We start from the raw sequence: 21,446 nt of genomic DNA on the forward strand, positions 1-21,446 counted from the left end.
CCCCCCCCCCCCCCCCCCCCCCCCCCGCTTTCTGACCAGGATAAAGAAAACCTATTTGGGCTTTATGGATTCCAAGTCAACAGTTGGTGATGCCGGAGAGGGTGTTCTTGGCCAGGTGTTTGCTAGCCTAGATGGCCTCCAAGGTATATACAGCTCTGAGATTGTGGGGATATGATTATCATGATGAATAACACATGAGGGAGTCACTGTACTCTCTCAAATATTTCTTCCCTCCCATGGATCTTTTTTTGGGCCAATTCATCATTGAGGGTTCCCTCCAACAGAGGGGTAGGTGGATAGATTAAGAAAAGGAGTTGAGATTCTAATATGGCAAACATTCATAGGTCGGGTAGCAGGACATTTGGTTGGCAAGCAGTTGAGGTTCTTTAAATATTGCTAGAGTTGATCGATGTCCAGAGCCAAGAGCAGCCACTTCATCCTATGCTTCAGCACACTTGTGTTCTAGCAAGGTGCACTCATCACATCAGGAGCCAGAAAGCAGGATTTTTGCTGTTAGTATAGTCAGGAAAAAAAGAACAATCTTTTTCTCTTCAAAAAAAAAATCAATTTTATTCTACTTTCTATTAAGTAGAAGTATTCAAACATAGGCAGTAGAAACAAAGGACAAATAAAGAAAACCCAAGCAAATCAAATGAGAGATTGTAAACAAGCGTGCAGGTTTTCGGGAACTGCCATAGTTTACCAGGTATTAAGCACATGGCCTGGAAAACAAAAGATGGGCCTATATCTTCATGTTTGTTTCCATGATCCCTTTTGAGTTTCTTTTCTGTGTATTATTCGTTGTTGGGAGTAATCTCTTCCATTGCACAGCTCGAGTCTGTGTGCTGGCTGTTCTTTTGGATCTGGTTTCTCATGTCAGTGCCACTACTTAGGTCTTCTCATATTTCTTTGATTTTTTTTTCTATTTTTTTTTATTACGGCACAACAATATGCCATTTCGTTCACATGCCATGTATTGTTCAGCCATTTCCTAATTGTTAGACCGGGAGTTTGTTTTCAGGGTTATTGGGGGGAGGGGGGAGGGGTTGCTGCTCTGACAAATAGCCAAGCTTGAAACATTTTAGTGCTGATAGGTCTTCATTGCCTGTTAATAATCTCCAGAGGGTATAATCACAGTGGTGGGACAACATCCTTAGGCTACTGAGTCTAAGGGGACAGACTGCTGTAATTCTTATTGTTGAGGTCTTCAGTGAGTTCCAGCAGCAGAGGATTGGCACACTTGCTCTCCCAAAGCCACGTCAGCCTTGGCTCTCAGCATTTCACTCCCTTTGCCAGTTTGATGGGTATAAGGTGGAATCCCCGAGTCAAACTGAGCTTTGTTTTTTCCACATGGTTGTTCATAATTTGTGTTTCCTCTTTCAAAAACTACCTAGAACAGGTAGATTTGCTTCCACAGAAAATACTTATGCTAATTTTTCAAACTCACCCTCACATTGAAATTTAGAACATGCTGCCTTTCTTTGATGTTTAAACATAAACCCAATATGCTAGCATTCTCTTGAGGAATCAATGAAATGATCAACTATCTGGCAGAAAGTTTTATCTCACTTAGTAACAGTTGACAGAATACTGGGTTGAGACCTGGAGTCAAGAAGTCCTGGGTTCACATTGGGACTCTGACACTTACTAATTGTGTAGTCTGGGCATTTCAGGTAACTGTTCTCATATTCAGTTAGTCACAAGCATTTAGTAAGCACCTACTATGAGCCAGGCACTGTGCTAAGTGCTGGGGATATAAAAAGAGGCAAAAGACAGTTGCCTCATCTCAAAGATGGGGATAATAATTCCTTCAGCACTTAAATTTCATAATTCAAAATAGATATTTTCTTTCTCCTCCCAATGATGTGGTTTTGGTTTTGGTTTGACACTAGATATTCCATCATACCACCAGCATGATTTAAGGTTAGATCATTCACAGTGATGATTTCCACTATATCATCCACCCTCCCTCACACAGGTCCCAATGAAGCAATGATAAATAAGGCTGAGGTGGTTCACATCATCAGGATGTGTTCACTTTGAAATGAATATAAGGAGCCTTCAGGCTTTGCCAGATAAGTGATGGCAAAGTTGGAGTTGGGAGTTCCTTAGCGTATGTGAAGTTAAAGATTCTACTATCCATTTCAGTAGGGGAAAGGGCTGTGGTGTGAAGAAATGTCTTGCCTGCATCATAAAAGCCTCACTTTAGCCTCTAGTTTCATTTCTTCCATCAACATTTTTACAAAACCAACAGGCTGAAAAGCTGGCCAATTATCTGCAGTCTCTTTTTCTTGCCTACCATCTGCTAAGGTAAGGCTAAGGCTTTTGTTTTTTCCCCTTTCGTTTATTTATTTATTTATTGCTAGGGCAAAAAAAGATGAAACAGAATAGAGATAAATGTTAAGTCTTAAACGCGGACTTCAAAACTCACTTCCCAAGTACAGATTGAGGGCAGGGTTAGGCAGGATTTTGTCTGAAAAAAGACACGGGGTTTTTGGTGGACTGCAAGCTCCATATCCATGGGTGGAAGGAGGAAGCAAGAAGCTTTGATTACTCAAACGTAGGTTAATCTAACCTCAAGAAATCTAGAGGTGACTATGAACATTTCTTTTTCTTTTTTTTAATTTTCTTTTTTATTAATTTTTTATTTATCAATAATCACTTCCATGTGTTTTTGAGTTTAAAATTTTTCTCCCCCTTCCTCCCACCACCCTCCCCAAGACAGCGCACAATCTGATATAGGCTATACATTTACATTCATATTAAACATTTTCACATTAGTGATGTTATAAGTAGAAATTAAAATCAATAGGAGGAACCATCAGAAAGAGGAAACAAAACTCAACAGAAGAGGAAAAAAAATAGCAATTTGACTTCCATAGTTCTTTCTTTGGGTGTGGATAGCATTTTCCATCACAAGGCCTCTGGAGATGTCTTAGATCCTTGTATTGCCAGGAAGGGTTAAGTTTATCAATATTAGTCATCATGCAACATGGCTGTTATTGTGTACAACGTTCTCTTGGTTCTGCTCACTTCACTCAGCATCAGTCCATACAAGTCTTTCCAGGTTTTTCTGAAGTCAGCCTGTTCATCATTTCTTATAGCACAATAGTATTCCATCACATTCATATACCACAACTTGCTCAGCCATTCCTCAATGCATGGGCATCCTCTCAATTTCCAATTCTTCGCCACCACAAAAAGAGCTGCTACGAATATTTTTGTACATGTAGGTCTTTTTCCCATTTGTGTGATCTCTTTGGGATATAGCCCTAGAAGTGCTATTGCTGGGTCAAAGGGTATGCACATTTTTATTGTGAACATTTCTTTAATGATCAGGAAAAGAACTGAGGTTCTTGTACAATACCAGGAAAACCCTAACTACCAGAGAGAAAGAACTTTGTCACTCTTCACGTAATGAGAAGCTCTGTTAGATCAGCTTGTTCCACTAACTGAGCAAAGACACCAGCCAAGTTTCCAGGTACCATTCCCTACAATCGGAAGCAATGCTGAATGCTTGACTTCTTACTCAAACTAGAATCCACATTCCGAATTAGTAATCCTTCCCAAAGTCTGAAAGGGGGCTTTTAACAAGCACCTGTCTTCTCATTTAGAAGTCAACCACCTCCTTCCAAAGGAAACTTGGCTTACAAAAAAAAAAATCTCCTGTCCCCAGTGCCTTAGTCAGAGAAGGCAAACATGATTTTGTTTTCTTTTCCCCTTTGAAAGGTGCCTTCCTCATACCCTATGCAATAATGTTGGCACTCGCAGGCTTGCCTTTGTTCTTTCTGGAGTGCTCACTGGGACAGTTTGCCAGCCTGGGGCCAGTTTCCATTTGGAGGGTTCTGCCCCTTTTTCAAGGTAGGTATTAGAGCTACTTCCTTATTTTGCAGACTTCCTCCCTTCTTCCTCATGCCCCTCTTCCAACCTCCCTACTCTCCAGTCTTATAGCTTTCTGGCTGGAAGTGACCTTTCCTCTGGCCCTCATGGGACTCTGTAAGCCTTCATGCTTCTCTTTTGCACGTCTCGTCTCCTCTCCCACCTTCTCTCTCCCTGCACTTGTTCATTTTCTCTCTCTTCTTAGCCTATTAATGCTGTGTGGCCAGAAACTCTGGTCTCCTTTTCTTCCTGTCTCCTCTAGCCTAGAGCGGGTCTAATTCATGTTGAAGGGCTGTGGCAAGGCTCAAATTAGATAATACACGCAAAAACATACTTTGAAAGCTATCAAGTTATCTCTAAATCTAAGGTCACCGTACTGAATGTTAGAGTTTCTTGGAGAGGGATTGGGGTCAACTAACTATATAATATATAATGGCAACTTTATAATAGCAGTCATTAGTTGCCTCTCTCCTCTCTTCTAATTGCTCTGAGGCACAGCCCTAGTGTCCAGAACCTGATTGGTTGGAGGATGAATGACTTGAAACTGCCTTTGGCATCTCTTACTTCATATCTCTTTTCCAGTGTCTGGTTCAAAAGAGCTCAGCAGCATTCTGCTGCATGTATCGGATGGACCCTATAGAACAGAGCACCACTGTGCAATGGATGCATTCCTTGGCTCCACTCCAAGCTCAGAGTGCCTTCCTGTCAGGATATCAGATATGCTTCGGATACAGGGTAGCTCCCGAAAAGCATCTAGAATAATTGGAATGCTCCATGAAAAATAGATTTTGAGAAAGGTGAAGGAGTGAATAGCTCAGAGCACATTAGAAAAGCTGCCACAGAAGCAGCCACTGCAAACATTTTCACCTTGTTTGGGGGAAGCCTCAGATTTCTATTGCTCCTGATTTGCTAATTTTTTTAAATTCAGCTTTGGAAATGACACATGGTAGATTTTAAGGAATTTTGATTCTGACAAATTTCAAGTCCTTCTGTCAATTTTGTAAACCTTCAAATGCTGTATAAAATGTGAGTTGCTATTATTTCATTATTGTATTGCCTGTGAAAGCAAATAATTATGTACTGTCCTTGGCATATCTGGGATCTTTGAGTCCCCATCTACCCCTAATAGTAGGAATAAATTCATATTAATATCAGGTCATCCTATTCTATCGCTGACCCCACTGGCAACAAGAGCATAATATCCAAGATGGTTAGCCTAGGTTGAGTGCCAGATTTGAGTCAGGAAGACCTGGGTTCATATTCTGCCTCTGATAACTCAAAGTGTGACCATTGTCACTGATCTGGTTTTCCTATTTGTGAAATGGGGCAAATACTATCTTTAGTACCTGCCTCCCTGGGCTTTTGAGAAGCTCCAAGCTTTTAATGTCTAGCACTCTGCAAACTTGAAGGCATTGCAGAAATGTTGCTTGTTGTCGTTGTTACTGTTATTTTGGTCCAGGCCAAGAGCCTTCAATCGGACTAGCCTCTCAAACATTTGTCTCAAACAGATCTCTTACTCCCATGCTTGAATCATGAGGGAGATTGGGTGGGAAAAGGCTTCCTTCATCAGATGGACCAATTGCCCCCTTCCTTTGAGTTTGCATTCATCGTAACCAGTTTTCCTCTCTTCTAGGTGTGGGAATCACCATGATCTTGATCTCGATATTCGTAACTATCTATTACAATGTCATCATTGCTTATAGTCTCTACTACTTATTTGCTTCATTTCAAAAAGTCTTGCCCTGGTCTGAATGCTTCCACTGGGCAGATGAGAACTGCAGCCGAACCCCCATAGGTAAAGTACCTTTTTGGACACAGCTGGCCGGGAAAACTTATGTTCTGTTGCCATTATTCAGGAGAAACCTGAAGTCCTAAGTCCTCTCCTTATCAATTAAGGAGAAAATGGTTTGTTTTGATTTGGTTTTTGGTGAGGGTGAGTGAAATCTGAGTAAGACAAATGACCCGAGACAGAACATGGGATGTCAACAGCATATCTAACTCTGAGCCTTGTCAGTGTAGCTGAGTAAAGCTTGGGCTAACCATTGGCAGGTCTCCCTTACAAGCTAGGGAGAAGGAAGAAAGGAAGTTGGGGGAAATGGAGTAGGGCACGAGAAGAGGAAGTGAAAGAGGGCAAGGAAAAGGGAGAGAAACAGGAAAATAGTGATATAGAGAAAAGAGAGCCAGAGTAAATCCTCCAGGGCCATCACTGCCAGAAACAAAACAACTCAATAGATATCTCAGGACTTCTGTGAACATTTCAGGAAATACAGTTGCAAGCAGGCCCCATTTACACCTTAGGAACACTCTTATCTGCTGTGCTGCTCACAATAGATGTTAGCTAAAACTCAACTGGAAATGACTATGGTATTATTGCCATTTCAACTTCATAGAGTTCTAGCAAGACTGTTGCTCCTGTGAATATTGGAGTGTGGGAGCAATTGCCCCTTAGCTGTTCTCCTGAAGGAAATAGGAGAAACTTGCAGGGCTTCTTCTTGTTTTCATTCCACTGGGAATACACTGGTTTTTTCTGCTCAAAAATGAGCAATTGGAACGATACTTTAAATCTCGGAAACTGAAACCCAAATACACACACACACACACACACACACACACACACACACAAATGAATTCAGGAAAAACATATGCCCTTTCCCAGTGCTGACCATAGGTGTCTTTTTCTTCTCAGTAACTCACTGTAACGTGAGCATGGGTACGGGGGTCATTGTCCAAATGAACTACTCGTTGGTACTTGACAACAATCAGACGTGCATAAACGGCACTCAGGTGGAACGGCCAGGGCAGCTTCCCAGCGAGCAGTATTGGGAGTAAGTATCTCTCCCCTCTCCCCCCCAATATTCTGGGGCCCGAGCAAGTGGCCTGCAGAATGCCTAAGAGCCTTTTAAAGAGGCCAGGCTAAATAGAGCCTCTTCTCCGCCTCATCTTGCTCTCATAAAAAGTCAAAGAAATGAAAGCAGAGTGGTTTCCATTCCCAGTAGAATGTAAGCTCTTTACAGACAAAGACTGCTTTCATGTTTGGCTTTGTCCAGCACACAAAACAGACTCCTAGTAAGTGTTGGTTGAGTTGAAATGAATGGAATTGATCTTACTACCCACACAGCCTGGGAGCCACAACTAAAGTGGGGGAATTGAGGTTTTTCCCCATGTTGATGAGATTTAGAGAAGCTGAGGACACTTGTACTCACTCTTTCAGCAGTAGAATAAACAAATAAGCCTAACTCATGGTGAAATAATTGGTTAAACTAGGAAGCTCTAGAATGGATCTCAGGATTCACCTCCCCTACCCCCGGGTGAGATTCTCTTTGGCTGTTCCCCACCCTCCTTCCTTCTCCAGAAGCATTGTCCTGGCATCTGGGTTCCCCTGATTCCGGGAGCTAGCAACCTGGGATTTTGGTCTCCCTAGCAAGGGTCCTTGTGTCCTGAAGTTTGGGATTCCCCCCCTGCTCTCCTCCCTTGCTTTTACGGCCTTTGCCCTAGCACCAGGATTGCTACTTACGGCTCCAATCAACCCCAACTATTGCTTCCCCTCAGTGAGGGGCTATGTGCAAAGCTGGTTTGTCATCAATTCATTCTTTCCATAAGCATTGGTTTAAAAGTCAATTGTGTGCTTAATGTATACCCAGTGTGTTATTTAGTGCTCCCTAGCTCGAAAGCGCTATAGAATGTCTTAGTGGTGGAAAGGCCAGGAGAGGTCATCAAAGCCTCTCTGCTACACAATGTACCTGCTGAGTGGTGTCAGGCTTGTGCTCGAACATTGTCATGGGCAGCAAGGAGAAGTAGAAAGTAGGCTAGCTTTGGAATCAGAGCTGGATTCACTACTGCCTCAGTGTCCTTGGGCAAATAAGTCATTTAACCTCTTGGGTCTTCATTTCCCTTCTCAGGAAATGATCACCAAGGTTTTTTCCAGCTCTAAGACCTAGGACTCTTTGGCTTCCAGTGACAGAGCATTCACCGAGGTGTCCCAGTCTACTCTTAGACACTCTGATTGCAAGGAGGCTCTTCCTTATAGCAAACTGGAATCTGCAGTCCTGCAACGTCCATCCATTGGTCTGAACTCTGCTCTTCTGAGTTACCCAAAATACTTAACTCTTGTCTATGCTACAGCTCTTCCAAGACTTAAAACCACACTCCCCCAGACTTGGGCCTACTTGGCACCTTCAATTATTCCTCACCCACCTCACTAGCCTGTTCACCCTCCAGAGATAATAGGCACAGACTCCAGAAGTGATCCCAGCAAGGGCAGCCAGGTTGCGGAGGGGGGGGGGGCCCACGTTGGAGTACAAACTTTAGAGCCATTGGTATCAGATGAAGTTTCCAAATGGGATAAGGTTAGAAACATGAAATAGAATTCAAATGTGCTCCCCTTCATTTGTAACTTGGGAAACAATGGCAGAAAAGGAATAACCATCCTTTCTCCAGAAAAGGCAGTTTTTAGTATGTTTCAGGAATGCTAGCTGAAGGATTTCATTCAACACTTTTATCTCCTGGGATTCTGAGCAGTGGGCTGCTTGAAGTCAATGCCCGAGTTTGGTTCGGGTTGACAATAAACTGTTTTGGTCACTCTGTAAAAATGGGTTAATTCCTGGCTTCCATAAGCCTTCTAGTATGAGACTAGCATACAAATGGATTAATAATAATGATAAAATAATAGCTAACATTTATATTGTGCTTACTAGGTTCCAGGCACTGTGCTAAGCACAGTTGTAAATTGTAAATTAACATCTTATTTGATCCTCACAACAACCCTGGGAGGTAGGTGCTATTATTAGCTCCATTTTACAGATGAGGAAACTGAGGCAAACAGAGGTTAAGTGACTTGCTCAGGGTCACATGGCAAGTGTCTGAGACCAGATTTGAACTTGGGTCTTCCTGACTCTAGGCCTGGCGCTCTATATGCTACTTACCCAAAGCTTTTCTGTGGCTAAAAGACCACATAAGTAGCTCCATATTCATAAGCGGGCTTTTGTGTTTTCAGCAAAGTGGCACTCCAGCGTTCTAGTGGCATGGATGAAACTGGCGTGATTGTGTGGTACCTGGCACTCTGCCTTCTTCTGGCCTGGCTTATAGTTGGAGCAGCACTGTTTAAAGGAATCAAATCTTCGGGCAAGGTAATTTGAATGCATGAATGAATGAATGAATGAATGAATGAATGAATGAATAAAAACCCATTTGTGAAGTGCTTACCATATACCAAGCACTGTAAAGGATGCTGGGGATAAATATACAAAAGCAGAGACATCCTAGTCCTGGAGGAGCACACGGAAGTGGAGGGCAGGGAACTTACTGGCAGCTGTTGACTGGGCTGGTTTGCCAGTTTCATAGCAAGTCTGCTTTAAGCATTGTAGCCATGCGTGTTTGTATATGCTGTATAGTCATATTTAAATATGGAAAAAGTGTTTCCCTTTAATCCTCTAACTGGAAAATCCAGCCCCAGATCATTGGGTTCACTAAGTTGTTCAACAAGGAATAGTAAAGCTTTACCACCGGGAGAGGCTTTGACAGTCTTATCTGCATGCCCAATGGGAAGCCAGGACCCTGACATTAAGAGTCTTATAGTCGTTGGACTGAGAAAATCTGGCACTGGCCTAGATGGGATAAGGGAGTGGGCCTTTCCCCTGGGCCTCGGCCTGGGCAAGTTTATTATGTTTGCTTTCCCTCAGCAGTCAGTGGTCAAAGCCAGGCCTTTGATCACCCTGGGGTGTTAACTTCATTTAGAGATGCCCAGGCTCCAGCTTGAAATCCCTTTGCCCCTCACCACTCCTATGTTACCGTAGAATGTCCTCCATGCCTATTTCTGGGACTGGATCACTCCCATAGTTCCAGAATCTAGCCCTGGGAAGCCCTTGGGAAGGAGAATTGGGAAGCTTTCTAGGATGATAGCTCTGAATCCTCCCTTCCCCCACCAAAATGAAAGGCTTGTGTTCTAAGAGATCACACTACATTTTCCTTGAACTCCCCCCACCCTGGGTCTTAAGGTTTCCTAAAGCAAGGTGATTACCATGAGCCTTCTTCCTTCTAGAGGCTCACTCTATTCCAGGCAGCAAATGGGACTCCACCTTGGGTCTATCTATACTACCGAATTATCCATGCTAGAATAGAACAAGTTAGGCTGAGCTCCAGCTTAGCAACGTGCCTGCTTCGTGCACACTTGTTGTTAGCTCCTGTAAACACTTTGGCAGTGCCCATATAGCCCGGGGCAACTTCACAGGATTGACTTTGCCATTCAGTGGCAAATTTCTCAGTCTGAAGACTGTAAGACTCTTAATGGCAGGGTCCTGACTTCCCATTGGGCATGCAGATAAGACTGTCAAAGCCTCTCCTGGTGGCAAAGCTTTACTATTCCTTGCTGTAGAACTTAGTGAACTCAATTATCTGGGGCTGGATTTTACAGTTAGAGGATTAAAGGGAAATACTTTTTCCATTTTAGAAACACAGCACCTCACTTCCTTGTGCTATCAATATTGAGAGAATGTTGCTGAATTGAATACTATCTTGCTGAATTTGGAGAGCCTTTCAGGGCCCTTGTTGAAGCTATCTCTGAGAGAATGTTCTAAAAACAGCCCATATTTATGACAGATCACAGTCATAGTGACTGCCTGATAGAACCATATGTAATCCAGGACACCTAAGCCTCAAATTGGGATACTGATTGTTGGACTAATACATTAGCAGTAGGGGTCCAGTGGGCATTTTCAATTGCTTCTAGGGAATGGAAGGAGGATATATTTCCAAGTACTTTTATTTTTCTCTTTGGGGGCTATGTGCTAAAAATAGAGATAGGGATAGGGCCAAAGCCTGTGATTTCATTTGGTAACAGGGAACTTCTGGGTGAAGAGGTTCCTTCTACCAATGCAGGTTGGCAAGTTTTTTGCAACTTAAAGAGCTGCCTAGAGTAATAAAAGGTTAAGTGACTTGCTCAGGGTCACACAGCCAGTAATGGTTCAGAAGAGGAATTTGAACTTGGCTCCAAAGCTGGCTCTCTATCTGCCATGCCACACTGCCGCTTATAGGTGGTGCCCTACAGCATCAGTTCCCCCATATACCAACCAAGAAGGGCAGGCCTAATTTAGTTTTCCCAGGAAAACATTTATAAAAGACTTTCATATTTATTCTTAAGATTATGATGGCTGCCTAGACTTTAGCTTACAAACAGAACTCAGGAAATATTCTTGTAAGGTGTTTTTGTTTGCTTGTTTTTTAATGGATCCTTAGAGAAATGCCAGGACTTGCCTCTATTTGTCCTAGGTAGCCATTGTTCTTCATGTCAAAGTGTAATCCCAGACCTCTGTTGTTGTTGTTCAGTCATTTTCAGTCATGTTGTACTCTTGGTTGAACCCATTTGGGATTTTCTTGGCAAAGATACTGGAGTGGTTTGCCATCTCTTTCTCTAGCTAATGTTACGGATGAGGAAACTGAGGCAAGAAGGGTGAAGTCACTTGCCCAGGGACACACAGCTACTGAGTGTCTGAGGTCAGATCTGAACTCAGGTCTTCCCGACTCCAGGTTCGGTGCTCTAGCCATTGCAGCGCCATCTAGCTGCCATATTCCCAGACCTGATGTTTACAAAGATGATGACCATCATTCTTGATCTTTTTTTTCTCGGCAGGTGGTCTATTTCACAGCCTTGTTCCCATATGTGGTCTTGTTCATCCTGTTGGTGCGAGGTGCAACGCTCGAAGGTGCTTCCAAAGGGATTTCCTACTACATTGGACAGCAGTCGAATTTCACAAAACTGAAGGAAGCAGAGGTAAGATCCAGTCCAGCTTTCCAGGTGACTGGATGAGATGATGTATGTGAGACACTTGGCAAACCTTACGCAGTGCAAAGAATGCTGGGTTTGAAGTCAGGGAGAGTGGATTCAGTTCTGGTCTCTGATCCTTATCAGCTGTGTGACCTTAGACAAGTCACATAACATGTCTGAACCTTAGTTTAAAAAGAATAAATAGCCTCACATGACGCCTCTATCTGCAGACTAAGGCTTGGTTGAGTTCTTAAATGTTTCCTTGAAACTCAAATTCATTTTTTAACCATACACTTCTCTCCTGAGCTACATACCAATGATCTCTCTGGAAATGAAGTAACCTCCCCAATTTTTTTTTTAAACAAACTTTGAAAATAACTTATCATAGCTCACATAGCCAGAGCTTTGTTTACAAAGCATTCTCCAGCCATCATCTTAGCTGATACTCATAACGGCCTTGTGAGGGTAGGGGCTATTTTTATTACCATGGGCATCCTCTCAATTTCCAATTCTTAGCAATGGAGAGATGGCATCAAAGCCCAGATTGCACATGGACCCAGCGTATAGTGTGTGTGTCAAGGCCTTGAGTTGACTATTCCCCTTCCTTCCTGATCCCTAGCTTCCCCTACATCCCCCTCCTTTCTCTTATCTATCTCCATCTTTCCAACATGGGCAGGCCAGGACAAGGAAGACACATTGCTTCCTTCCCATAAGGCCTTAGCTAAAAATTATGACAGGATGAAAATAAAACAGCAGGCTCTATTCTGAGGGATGCTAATTATATTCAAATCCTGGAAATTGGAAATAAACAGAAATAACCATTATCAGTTGGGGGTGGGGGATACACATTTTGTATCTCCCAAGCACAAGACAAATGTAAGCTGGACCCGAATTCTAGTCCCAGCTCTGATGAATTAGCTCAACGACACTCCACTAACTCACTTCACCTCTCTAAGCCTCAGTTTCCTCTTCTGTAAAATGGGGATAATTAACATTAACTAACTCACAGGGGTGTTACAAGGATAAAATGGTGATCATGGCAGCATAGCTTTAGAGCTGGGGTTGTGGGTGTGTGTAGCTTAGAAGCCACCTAGTCCAAAACCTCATTTTATGGAGAGTATTGATGACCGGGGTGACCAGACATATTGGCTGTAGTACTGGACCTGGAGTCAAGAAGACCTGAGTTCAGATCACACCTCAGACAGTTATAGGCTGTGTGACCCTGGGCAAGTCTTTTAACCTCTTATAGCCCAAGTGTAAGAAGGACTGAGTAATCTGGTTTGGTGTAGGGAATCCCCATAATGAGAAAATCAGAGCTCATTTGTATATTCACATAATAACGTTAACTCCCATTTCCATGATGCTGGAAGGTTTAGAAAGCTCTCTCTCCCCCACACTCCAGTCTTATGAGGGAGGTGATATAAGCTTCATGTTCCCCATTTCACAGAAAAATAAACTGTAAGGCAGAGAGGAAATGAGGTCTGGATAATTTAGAAGACTTATTCAAGGTTATATGGGGAGTGGCAGACTTCGGATTCCAACCCAGCCCCCAGCTCCAATGCCAACTTTCCTTCCATTGTGCAGAAATAATAGGTGTGAAAGTGCTTCTTCACTTCAAAAGTACCATAGAAATGTAAGCTATTTATAAGTGTACATGTCAGTAACAACCGCTGCAATTTATTATTAGAATAAGATGAATAAATATTTGTTGAATTGAATTGTGATAACATCCCTCACAGGGGTCAGCCCTCAAAGATTCCTCCCATTGTTATTTGCAATACTGGGTTTTGTTAGGGGCAGAATTTGATCCAAAAGACAAATGTTAAGGGTAAGGTTGGAGTAGGGTTAGCATAATGGTGGTCTCTGAAATTCCTACCTTCCCATTAAGAAGTGAGGTTGTTATTTTTGCCTGAAGGGCATTATTAAAATGCAAACATCTTATCTGGGAGGGGATACCACATTAACTATTAACACACATTACCATGGCTTAATTTCTGAATTTAGTTTTAGAGCCCTGAGGGGCTGGAACACGTGAAAAGTCAAATGTGTTGAGGGAGAGAGAAGAGGGCAGAGGTCTGGTGGAGAGTTGCTGCCCTGGGAGGGGCCTGAGGACCCCTGGGCGGCTGTATGACCTACCTACTGCATGAAAAGGACCATACTTCAGGGTCCCATTTCATCCAATTTTTTTTTTTTCATTTTTAGGTCTGGAAAGATGCTGCTACCCAGATATTCTACTCGCTCTCAGTGGCCTGGGGTGGCTTGGTCGCTCTCTCCTCCTACAATAAGTTTAATAACAACTGCTACTCTGACGCCATTGTGGTTTGTCTGACAAACTGCTTGACCAGTGTGTTTGCTGGATTTGCCATTTTTTCCATATTGGGACACATGGCTCACATCTCAGGAAAAGAGGTCTCCCAAGTCGTAAAATCAGGTACAAAATGATCTGTTTTAGCAACTATGGTTAACCTAGAGCTCATTCCATGAATTCTCTATAAAGCTTTTAGAAACGTAGAAAGGTTTGCTTCAAGCATTGAGGGCTAGAGGTGACTCTGGGCTTTCAAGGCTTCTATCATTAGAGCGTAAGCTTTGGCAGTTCTTAGCAGGCTGGGGAGGCTTTGGGTATAGGCCTGACAGCAGGTAGCATCTGCCACTAGTAAGCCAAACCAAGAGGCATATGATCAGCAGCTTGGCCACAAGGGGGCGATTTCTTTGGTGGATGGTGCCCTCTGAATAGACAACTAAAAATTGGACCTTAATGCCCTTTTTGCCATCCCATTTTGCTTGTGCAGTGATGGTAATGGAGAAGCTGAGAAGGAGCCAGAGGATGCTAAGTCTAAGTTCTGAGACTGTCTGCAAATATTCATTTAACATCTGTTATCCTAAATGAGATCTTTGTCCAGTAACCAATGAGTCGATAAACAATTGAAGGGATTGAACTACTTCCATGTTGATATTTTCATTCTAAATAATTATAATAGCTAGCATTCATAAGCTAAGGCTTATAAACGAAATAAGCAGACACAAGGAAGCTGCAGCTGAATGAATGGTTGGCTTTCACTGAAGTTCTCCTGGAAGAGAAGGACAAAAGATTCCATGCTGTTGTTTTCATCGGTCATCCAAGTGGATATAGAATGCTATTCCATGAGATGCTTCACCATGCATGTACCCATGCAGTACTCAAGTTGAGCATGAGCAAGTGGGTGGCCATAGGAGAAAATGACTTCTCATGAGCCAATATCCATTGCAGAGGATGAAAAAACAGAAATGATCTATGAAGAACTCCACCGGGTCCTACAAACTAAGTAAATACAGTCCTTGATACCCAGGGACTTCAGTGCTAAGATGGCCAAAGGGGAAGATGGCCAGACTTGTGGGAGAAAAGAGTTTGGCATCAAGAAATGAGAGCATCCCAAAGCTTAGAGGCTTGTCAGAGGCTCCAGGCCTGGAATCTCTGAGAGTCCAAAGGAGCTAGAGGTATGGCAACCTCCCAGATAAGATGTATGGCATACCTCACAGAAACCAACGAGCGATTCCATTTGAACAGAATGGCAATGGGTGCCAAGTGCCATAGGCATTTCAGAATCAGATCGAAGACTCTTATTCTGAAGGTCAAAATCAAGATCAGATTGGAAAAGAAGACTAAAAGGAGATGAGTCTGCGCACAGTTACAGCACCTCAAACCTGGCCTGCTTAAACAAGCTGTCAGCTGTCAGGACTCTTAAAAAATGGGAACTGGTCCAAAGTAAAGACCCTGTTTCAATCACCATTTCTTAGATAAGTTTAGCAATGCAAAACAGTCACTACAACAATAAAGTCTGAGGAACCTCCACACTGCCTTAGCAAGTACTCACTCTTCTTGCCAAATGGGACACGGCAGTCAAGGGGGACTCTGGAAGCTCATTTGCAAAACAAAAGAGCAGGAGGAGGAGGAGGAGGAGGAGGAAGATTCTAAATCTTGTTGCCTTACATACCAGTGAAGAGGAATTAAAAATTCCCCTACCCAGAGCTTGGCATAAGATCCAGCTAAAATCCAGTCTTCCAAAGAACACTTCTACATGAAGCTGGAAGGAGGACAAGAGATAGACGTGAAGTGGAACAAATCCGACAGCATATGCATAGACCATTGTCTAGAACAGTCCTCACTGAAGACGGCAGTCGAATTGCAGCACTCCTCGTACCTGAGGTAGTATTTGAGGAAGTGCAAAAGTTGGAGAGATCCAACAAACAGAACAACTGTATGCGTTTTTCTACATTTATAGTCTTATTTAAGCCTCAGGAATACCTTCAGGCCATATGGCTGGAAGTTAAAATAGGCTTCCTTGAGTATGTTCTACCAGAGAATCTGATAGACGAAAATCCCAGGTTACACAATAGATTAATCAGGGATGGTTATTTGCCTTGTTGAAGGATTGAGGAATAGGCTCCATTCCCAGGTTCCTTTAAAATATCCACTCATTTGACTGAGCAGGAGGGAGAAGCTAAGATCATTCCATTGCACAGCTGGAGTAGACCTTAGAAACTGTCTAGCAGCTGTGGTAGCTAGGTAGCACAGTGGATAGAGTGCCCACCCTGGAGTCAGGAGGACCCTAGTTTGAATCTGGCCTCAGACACTTACTAGCTGGGTGACTCTGGGCAAGTCATTTTAACCTTGTTGGCCTCAATTTCCTCATCGGTAAAATGAGCTAGAGAAGGGAAATGGCAAACCACTCCAGTATCTTTGCCAAGAAAACCTCAAAGGGGGTCACAACTAATTGACTAAACAAGAAAAGCCACTGTGATTTATAGTGCCAAAAGGGCTGGATTTAGAATGAAGATCCCTGACTCTGTCACTTAATCTTTAAGGGTCTCAGCTTCCTCACCTGGACAATGACTTGATTTCGCAGGCCCATTCCAGCTCTAAAATCTGTGATCCCTTCTCAAGCAATGATTTTGTTTTACAGACTGGGAGACTGAGGCCAGAGAAGGAGATTTGAAAAAGATGATGATGGTGATGATGATGATGATGATAGCAGTAACAATGACCTGTTATTCTGGTCCCTGTGTTGCAATTGAGGAAGCTAAATTTCAAAGGGGTTATGTGACTTGCCAAAGATCATGCAGCTCCTAATTCTGAATAACTTGCCCAAGGTCACCCAGCCTTGACAAGGCAGTGGCACCACTGGGACCAGAGCCTGGAGCACCTGACTCCAGTGCTGGGGAAAGCGAGAGGAACTTTGAAGTCTTAGAAGGTTGACATGTATAACTTGGATGACCTTAGGCAAATCAGTTCAATTGATCCATCAGTCAACACTGATTAAGCGCCAACTGTATGCCAGACAGTGTGCTAAGCACTTACAATCTGATGGGGGTGAGGAGACAACATACCAACAAATATCTGTAAAACAAGCTATAGACAGGAGAAATAGCAAACAATGAACGGAGAGAAGGCACTAGAATTAAGAAGAGTTGGGGAAGACTTCCTGTAGAAGGAAGGATTTTAGTTAGGACTTAAAGGAAGCAAACCTCAGTTTCTTTATCTGTGAAATGAAGGGGGTTAAACTACATGGCCTCTGGGGTCTCTTCTAGCTCTAAATCCATTCTACTCTAATTCTGGGCAACTGAAGAGAAATCAGAAGTGAAGATGAATTATCTCTGAATCTGTAATGCACCATTAAAGTGAAAACAGAGTGCAATTTATAGAATTTTCCTTTACCTGTAACTTTGCTGGAGTCCCCTACCGGGTACAGGGATATTGTGGACTGTGTGACTCATGGGGAAAATTTAGAGGCAAGATTGAATACTCAGAAGTTGGTCCCTCAGATTGGTCTTTTTCTGATCCTGGAATTAACTTGGAGTATGTCAATGTTTCTGACTAAGGTAAGGTGACAAATGGCATTTAAGTGTTGGGCATCGACGCATAGTACCATTCTTTCTTAACTCTGAAACATGAAGTATTTCCAAAGATAACTATTGAAACACCTAAGACTGGCTTAATGAAGATTGAATATTTTCATATTCACACCATGGAACAAATCAATTTTTTTAATGTCACTGTTGATAAGGAAAACATACGTATATGTAAATATATATATATATATCTATACACACACACACACACACACACACACACACATATATATATATGAAATATGGAAGTGTGCATAGGTCTGTTTTATTTTCTTTTTAACCAAGATAACCCCAAATATCCCAACTTCTTTCTAGGTTTTGATTTGGCATTCATTGCTTATCCAGAAGCTCTAGCACAGCTCCCAGTTGCCCCATTTTGGTCTATATTATTTTTCTTCATGCTTCTGACTTTGGGTCTTGACTCTCAGTTTGCTTCAATAGGTAAGCAGTTTTTTTTTTTTTGGTAATATTTCAAAAAAAAAGTCTCTTATATTTTACTCTGGTCCTTTTTATTTCAAAACAGCCTCCTTTAGACTATCTCCTACTGCTCCACACTAGTCTTCCTTAAACAAAACTTACTATGCCCATCTCATTCATTGTTCAAAAACCTTCAATGACTTTCTGTTGTCTGCAGAAGAAAGCCCAGATTCTCTGGTCTGTTTTTTAAGACCCTGCATCATCTGGTCCTACTTTGATTTCCATTGCTTCCCAGCATGTACCTTTTCTCTAGTTAAATCAGTACTTTGACTTTACCGTTCATTAGATTTTAAAATTATTAGTATCTTTCATTTTTATATTATTTATTTTTATTGCAAAGATATCCCTCCCTCTCCCCCCGCCCCCAGCAGTCATGGTGTCTTGTAACAAAATACAAAAAAAGAAAGGAAAAACCAACTCAACAAAACCAAGCAACATATCAAGTCAGCCTGGCAGTATATGTAACGTAACATACCCATGGTCCCCCACTCCTGCAAAGAAAGGAAGGGGGTGCATTTTCTCAGCTTTTTTCCAAGTCTGACCTTCTTGGAGATTATACTTACATAACATTCTTTTAAAAAATTATTCTTTACGTTGACATTATTATGGGAATAGCACAGTGACTCACCTTTCGGGAGATACAAACTTTACATAAGACAGGATCCTTGCCCTCTTGGAGCTCACATCCAAGTGGAGGCATGTCACACACACACACACACACACACACACACACACACACACAAAGCTATTATACACAATGGTATTATGACTGATGATTGCATTAGAGAATTTTGAACTAAAGTACTGAGTGAAAGTGTACATAATCTGAAACACACAGCTAGGTACTTAAGTATCCCTTGTTTTGCATTTGTTTGCTCGTGGTTCATGGGTACTAGTATCATTACTCCAACTAGATTGTAAGCTCATTGAGGAAAGGAATCCCATCTTATGCTTCTTCTTTATCTCTAAAAACATCAAACATGGTACTTGGGTTCACAGCATCAGTAAGAAAACACCTAGCACAGCCCTCCTTGTACAGAAGGAAGACACTTGAAGAGGCTAAGGTTTTCCTCCAAAATAGGGATAAATCTGACTTCAGTCCTTTTAACACTCACTTTCAACATCCATGAGTGCCTCTGTTTGTCCCTATAGGGACAATTGCAGAAGGTATGGTGGACTAAGCCTGTGGCTGAAAATTCCTCAATGGAAGGAGGGTTTCTGGGAGCTAATAGAAACAAGAAGAAAACATAACAGGAGCAAAGAGAAAGCAGGGCCTAGTTCCATTTACGTTTCAGTAAATAACATGGGAAACTTTTATTCTAGATGTTTTATACTTTGGCAACCCTAACCCCCAGGTTTTCATTTTTGCACCCCTTTTCTACTTTCTATCATTGCTAGCAGGAGAAAACCCTTGCATAACAAGGCAAGGGTAAAATCAGAGAGAGCATTGCTATCGCTTCAGTGGCCTAGAGAGGAGGGAATTCCTGGCCAGAAACTCTGGGTGGTGACAGCCAAAAGAAAGGCCAGCTGGCCAATTCCTGGGTACTGCAAGAGGGAAGAAAGAGGGTGATAAGGGGCCTGACCTAAGACCGAAAAGTGTCCCCAGAGATTTCATTGGCCAATATGCTTGATGACCATCTGGGGGTGGATTCACCGCATTTGAATTCCGAGAATCATAACTAGACCTTACTGATCACTAAGTTGACATGTAAATTATCATTTTTCCTCTACAGAAACAATTACAACAACCATTCAAGATTTATTTCCCCAAGTGATGAAGAGATTGAGAGCTCCCATAACTCTGGGATGTTGCTTGCTTTTGTTTTTACTAAGTCTGGTCTGTGTAACTCAGGTAGAACATTTACTTTTTTCATAGCAATTATGTTTTGCATTTATTCAGAGGCAAATGGATCAAATAAACAAGTTCCCAAAATATGATAAATTACTGGACTTGACCAAACATATGCATGTGTTTATTTGACTTCTATTGGATGATGATGTGGTATAATCGAAAAGATACTGAATTTGGAGTCAGAGAACCTGGGTTCAAATCCCAGCTCTGCCACTAAACCTGTGTGACCTTGGGCAAGTCATTCAATCTTTCTAGGCCCTTATTTCTTCATCTGTAAAATGAGGATGTCAGCCTTGTTGACCTCTAAGTGCCCTTCCAATTCAAAATCACAGAATTTTTGTTGTTCAGTCGTGCCTGACTCTTCAAGACCCCATGGGGTTTTCTTGGCCATTTCTTTCTCTAGTATTATCACAGGATAGCTATATCCTAAAGAAATATCTTTGGCAATTTCTAAAGGAACCATTCTGGGTGCCTCTTCTTATTGAGTGATGCAGGGAAGTGTGAGAGGGGTTGGTTCAATCCTGCTTTGATACTCTATAGGCACCCTGCACTCACATTTGAAAACCTGTCATTTTCACATTTCTTGGGTGGAATGGAATGCTACAGAACCTATTTAAATGCAATGAGCAAATAGAGTTCTGAGAAGCTTAAACTGTATTATGCAATTCCGTTTCCCACCATGTATCTAGAAGTGATTTATTGTTTTCTTTGCTAGGCTGGAATTTACTGGGTTCATCTCATTGACCATTTCTGTGCTGGATGGGGCATTCTGATTGCAGCCATACTGGAAATAATAGGGATCATATGGATTTATGGTAAGCCATCTGTGAAATTGATGGTAAACGCATTATTGTAAAGGCTATTACTATGATGTTTTATTTACATGGCTTCCCTTTCATCACTTTTCACTACTGTGATTTGGAACTCAACGGAGTCGCCCACTCTGTTAAGCAGACGTATTTAGAGGTTGTGCATCCCTGCTGTTGTAAAAGAGAAAAATAATTCAGGCATGCCAAGAGAATTGGAGACAAAAATTCCTATTGGAGGCATATGTGACTGCTGGCCATAATACATTCTTTGCTGGGTTTTCCATTAGGTGGGAACAGATTCATTGAAGACATAGAGATGATGATTGGAGCAAAGAGGTGGATATTCTGGCTGTGGTGGAGAGCCTGCTGGTTTTTCATTACTCCTCTTCTTTTGATGGTAAGATATAGAATGAAACAGATCTGGTAGTGAAGAACATACACGTGTATCTGGCATTTTGATGTTTCTTATTAAAACGATCAGACAACAAGGTAAAGACAAAAAGCGGTAAGAAATAGCAGTCTTATTTTCATGTGCCACCACTTATTTGGAGGTTAAGTGACTTGCCCAGGATCGCATGGTTAGTAAGTATCTAGGGCTAGATTTGAACTCAGGTCTTCCCAACTCCTGGGCCAGTGCTCTATCCTGAGCTACTCCATCACTTTTCTTTTGAGGAGTCCAACATGATATGTGCAGTAACTCTCCCCTGAAGAGGCCGGAGGTTCCTTCACAAGGGGTGGGGTAGATGACCACTTAACCAATCGAACAAATATTTATTAAGCCTCC

General features: G+C 42.2%; 1 protein-coding gene across 1 annotated transcript in view; it reads left to right on the forward strand.

Moving 5' to 3' along the window:
• SLC6A14 (solute carrier family 6 member 14) overlaps positions 1–21,446 on the forward strand; it is a 28,723-nt gene that overhangs the window by 2,798 nt on the left and 4,479 nt on the right. The window contains exons 3-12 of the mRNA XM_027847232.1: positions 3,730–3,861; positions 5,513–5,674; positions 6,566–6,704; positions 8,873–9,005; positions 11,504–11,644; positions 13,841–14,069; positions 17,840–17,965; positions 19,735–19,853; positions 20,569–20,668; positions 20,950–21,059. Of these exons, the coding sequence (XP_027703033.1) occupies positions 3,730–3,861; positions 5,513–5,674; positions 6,566–6,704; positions 8,873–9,005; positions 11,504–11,644; positions 13,841–14,069; positions 17,840–17,965; positions 19,735–19,853; positions 20,569–20,668; positions 20,950–21,059 (1,391 nt within the window). The remainder of the gene's footprint in view (positions 1–3,729; positions 3,862–5,512; positions 5,675–6,565; positions 6,705–8,872; positions 9,006–11,503; positions 11,645–13,840; positions 14,070–17,839; positions 17,966–19,734; positions 19,854–20,568; positions 20,669–20,949; positions 21,060–21,446) is intronic.

The sequence above is a fragment of the Vombatus ursinus genome, unplaced genomic scaffold, assembly GCF_900497805.2.
Source record: "Vombatus ursinus unplaced genomic scaffold, bare-nosed wombat genome assembly UNPS02015394.1, whole genome shotgun sequence".
Classification (NCBI taxonomy): domain Eukaryota; kingdom Metazoa; phylum Chordata; class Mammalia; order Diprotodontia; family Vombatidae; genus Vombatus; species Vombatus ursinus.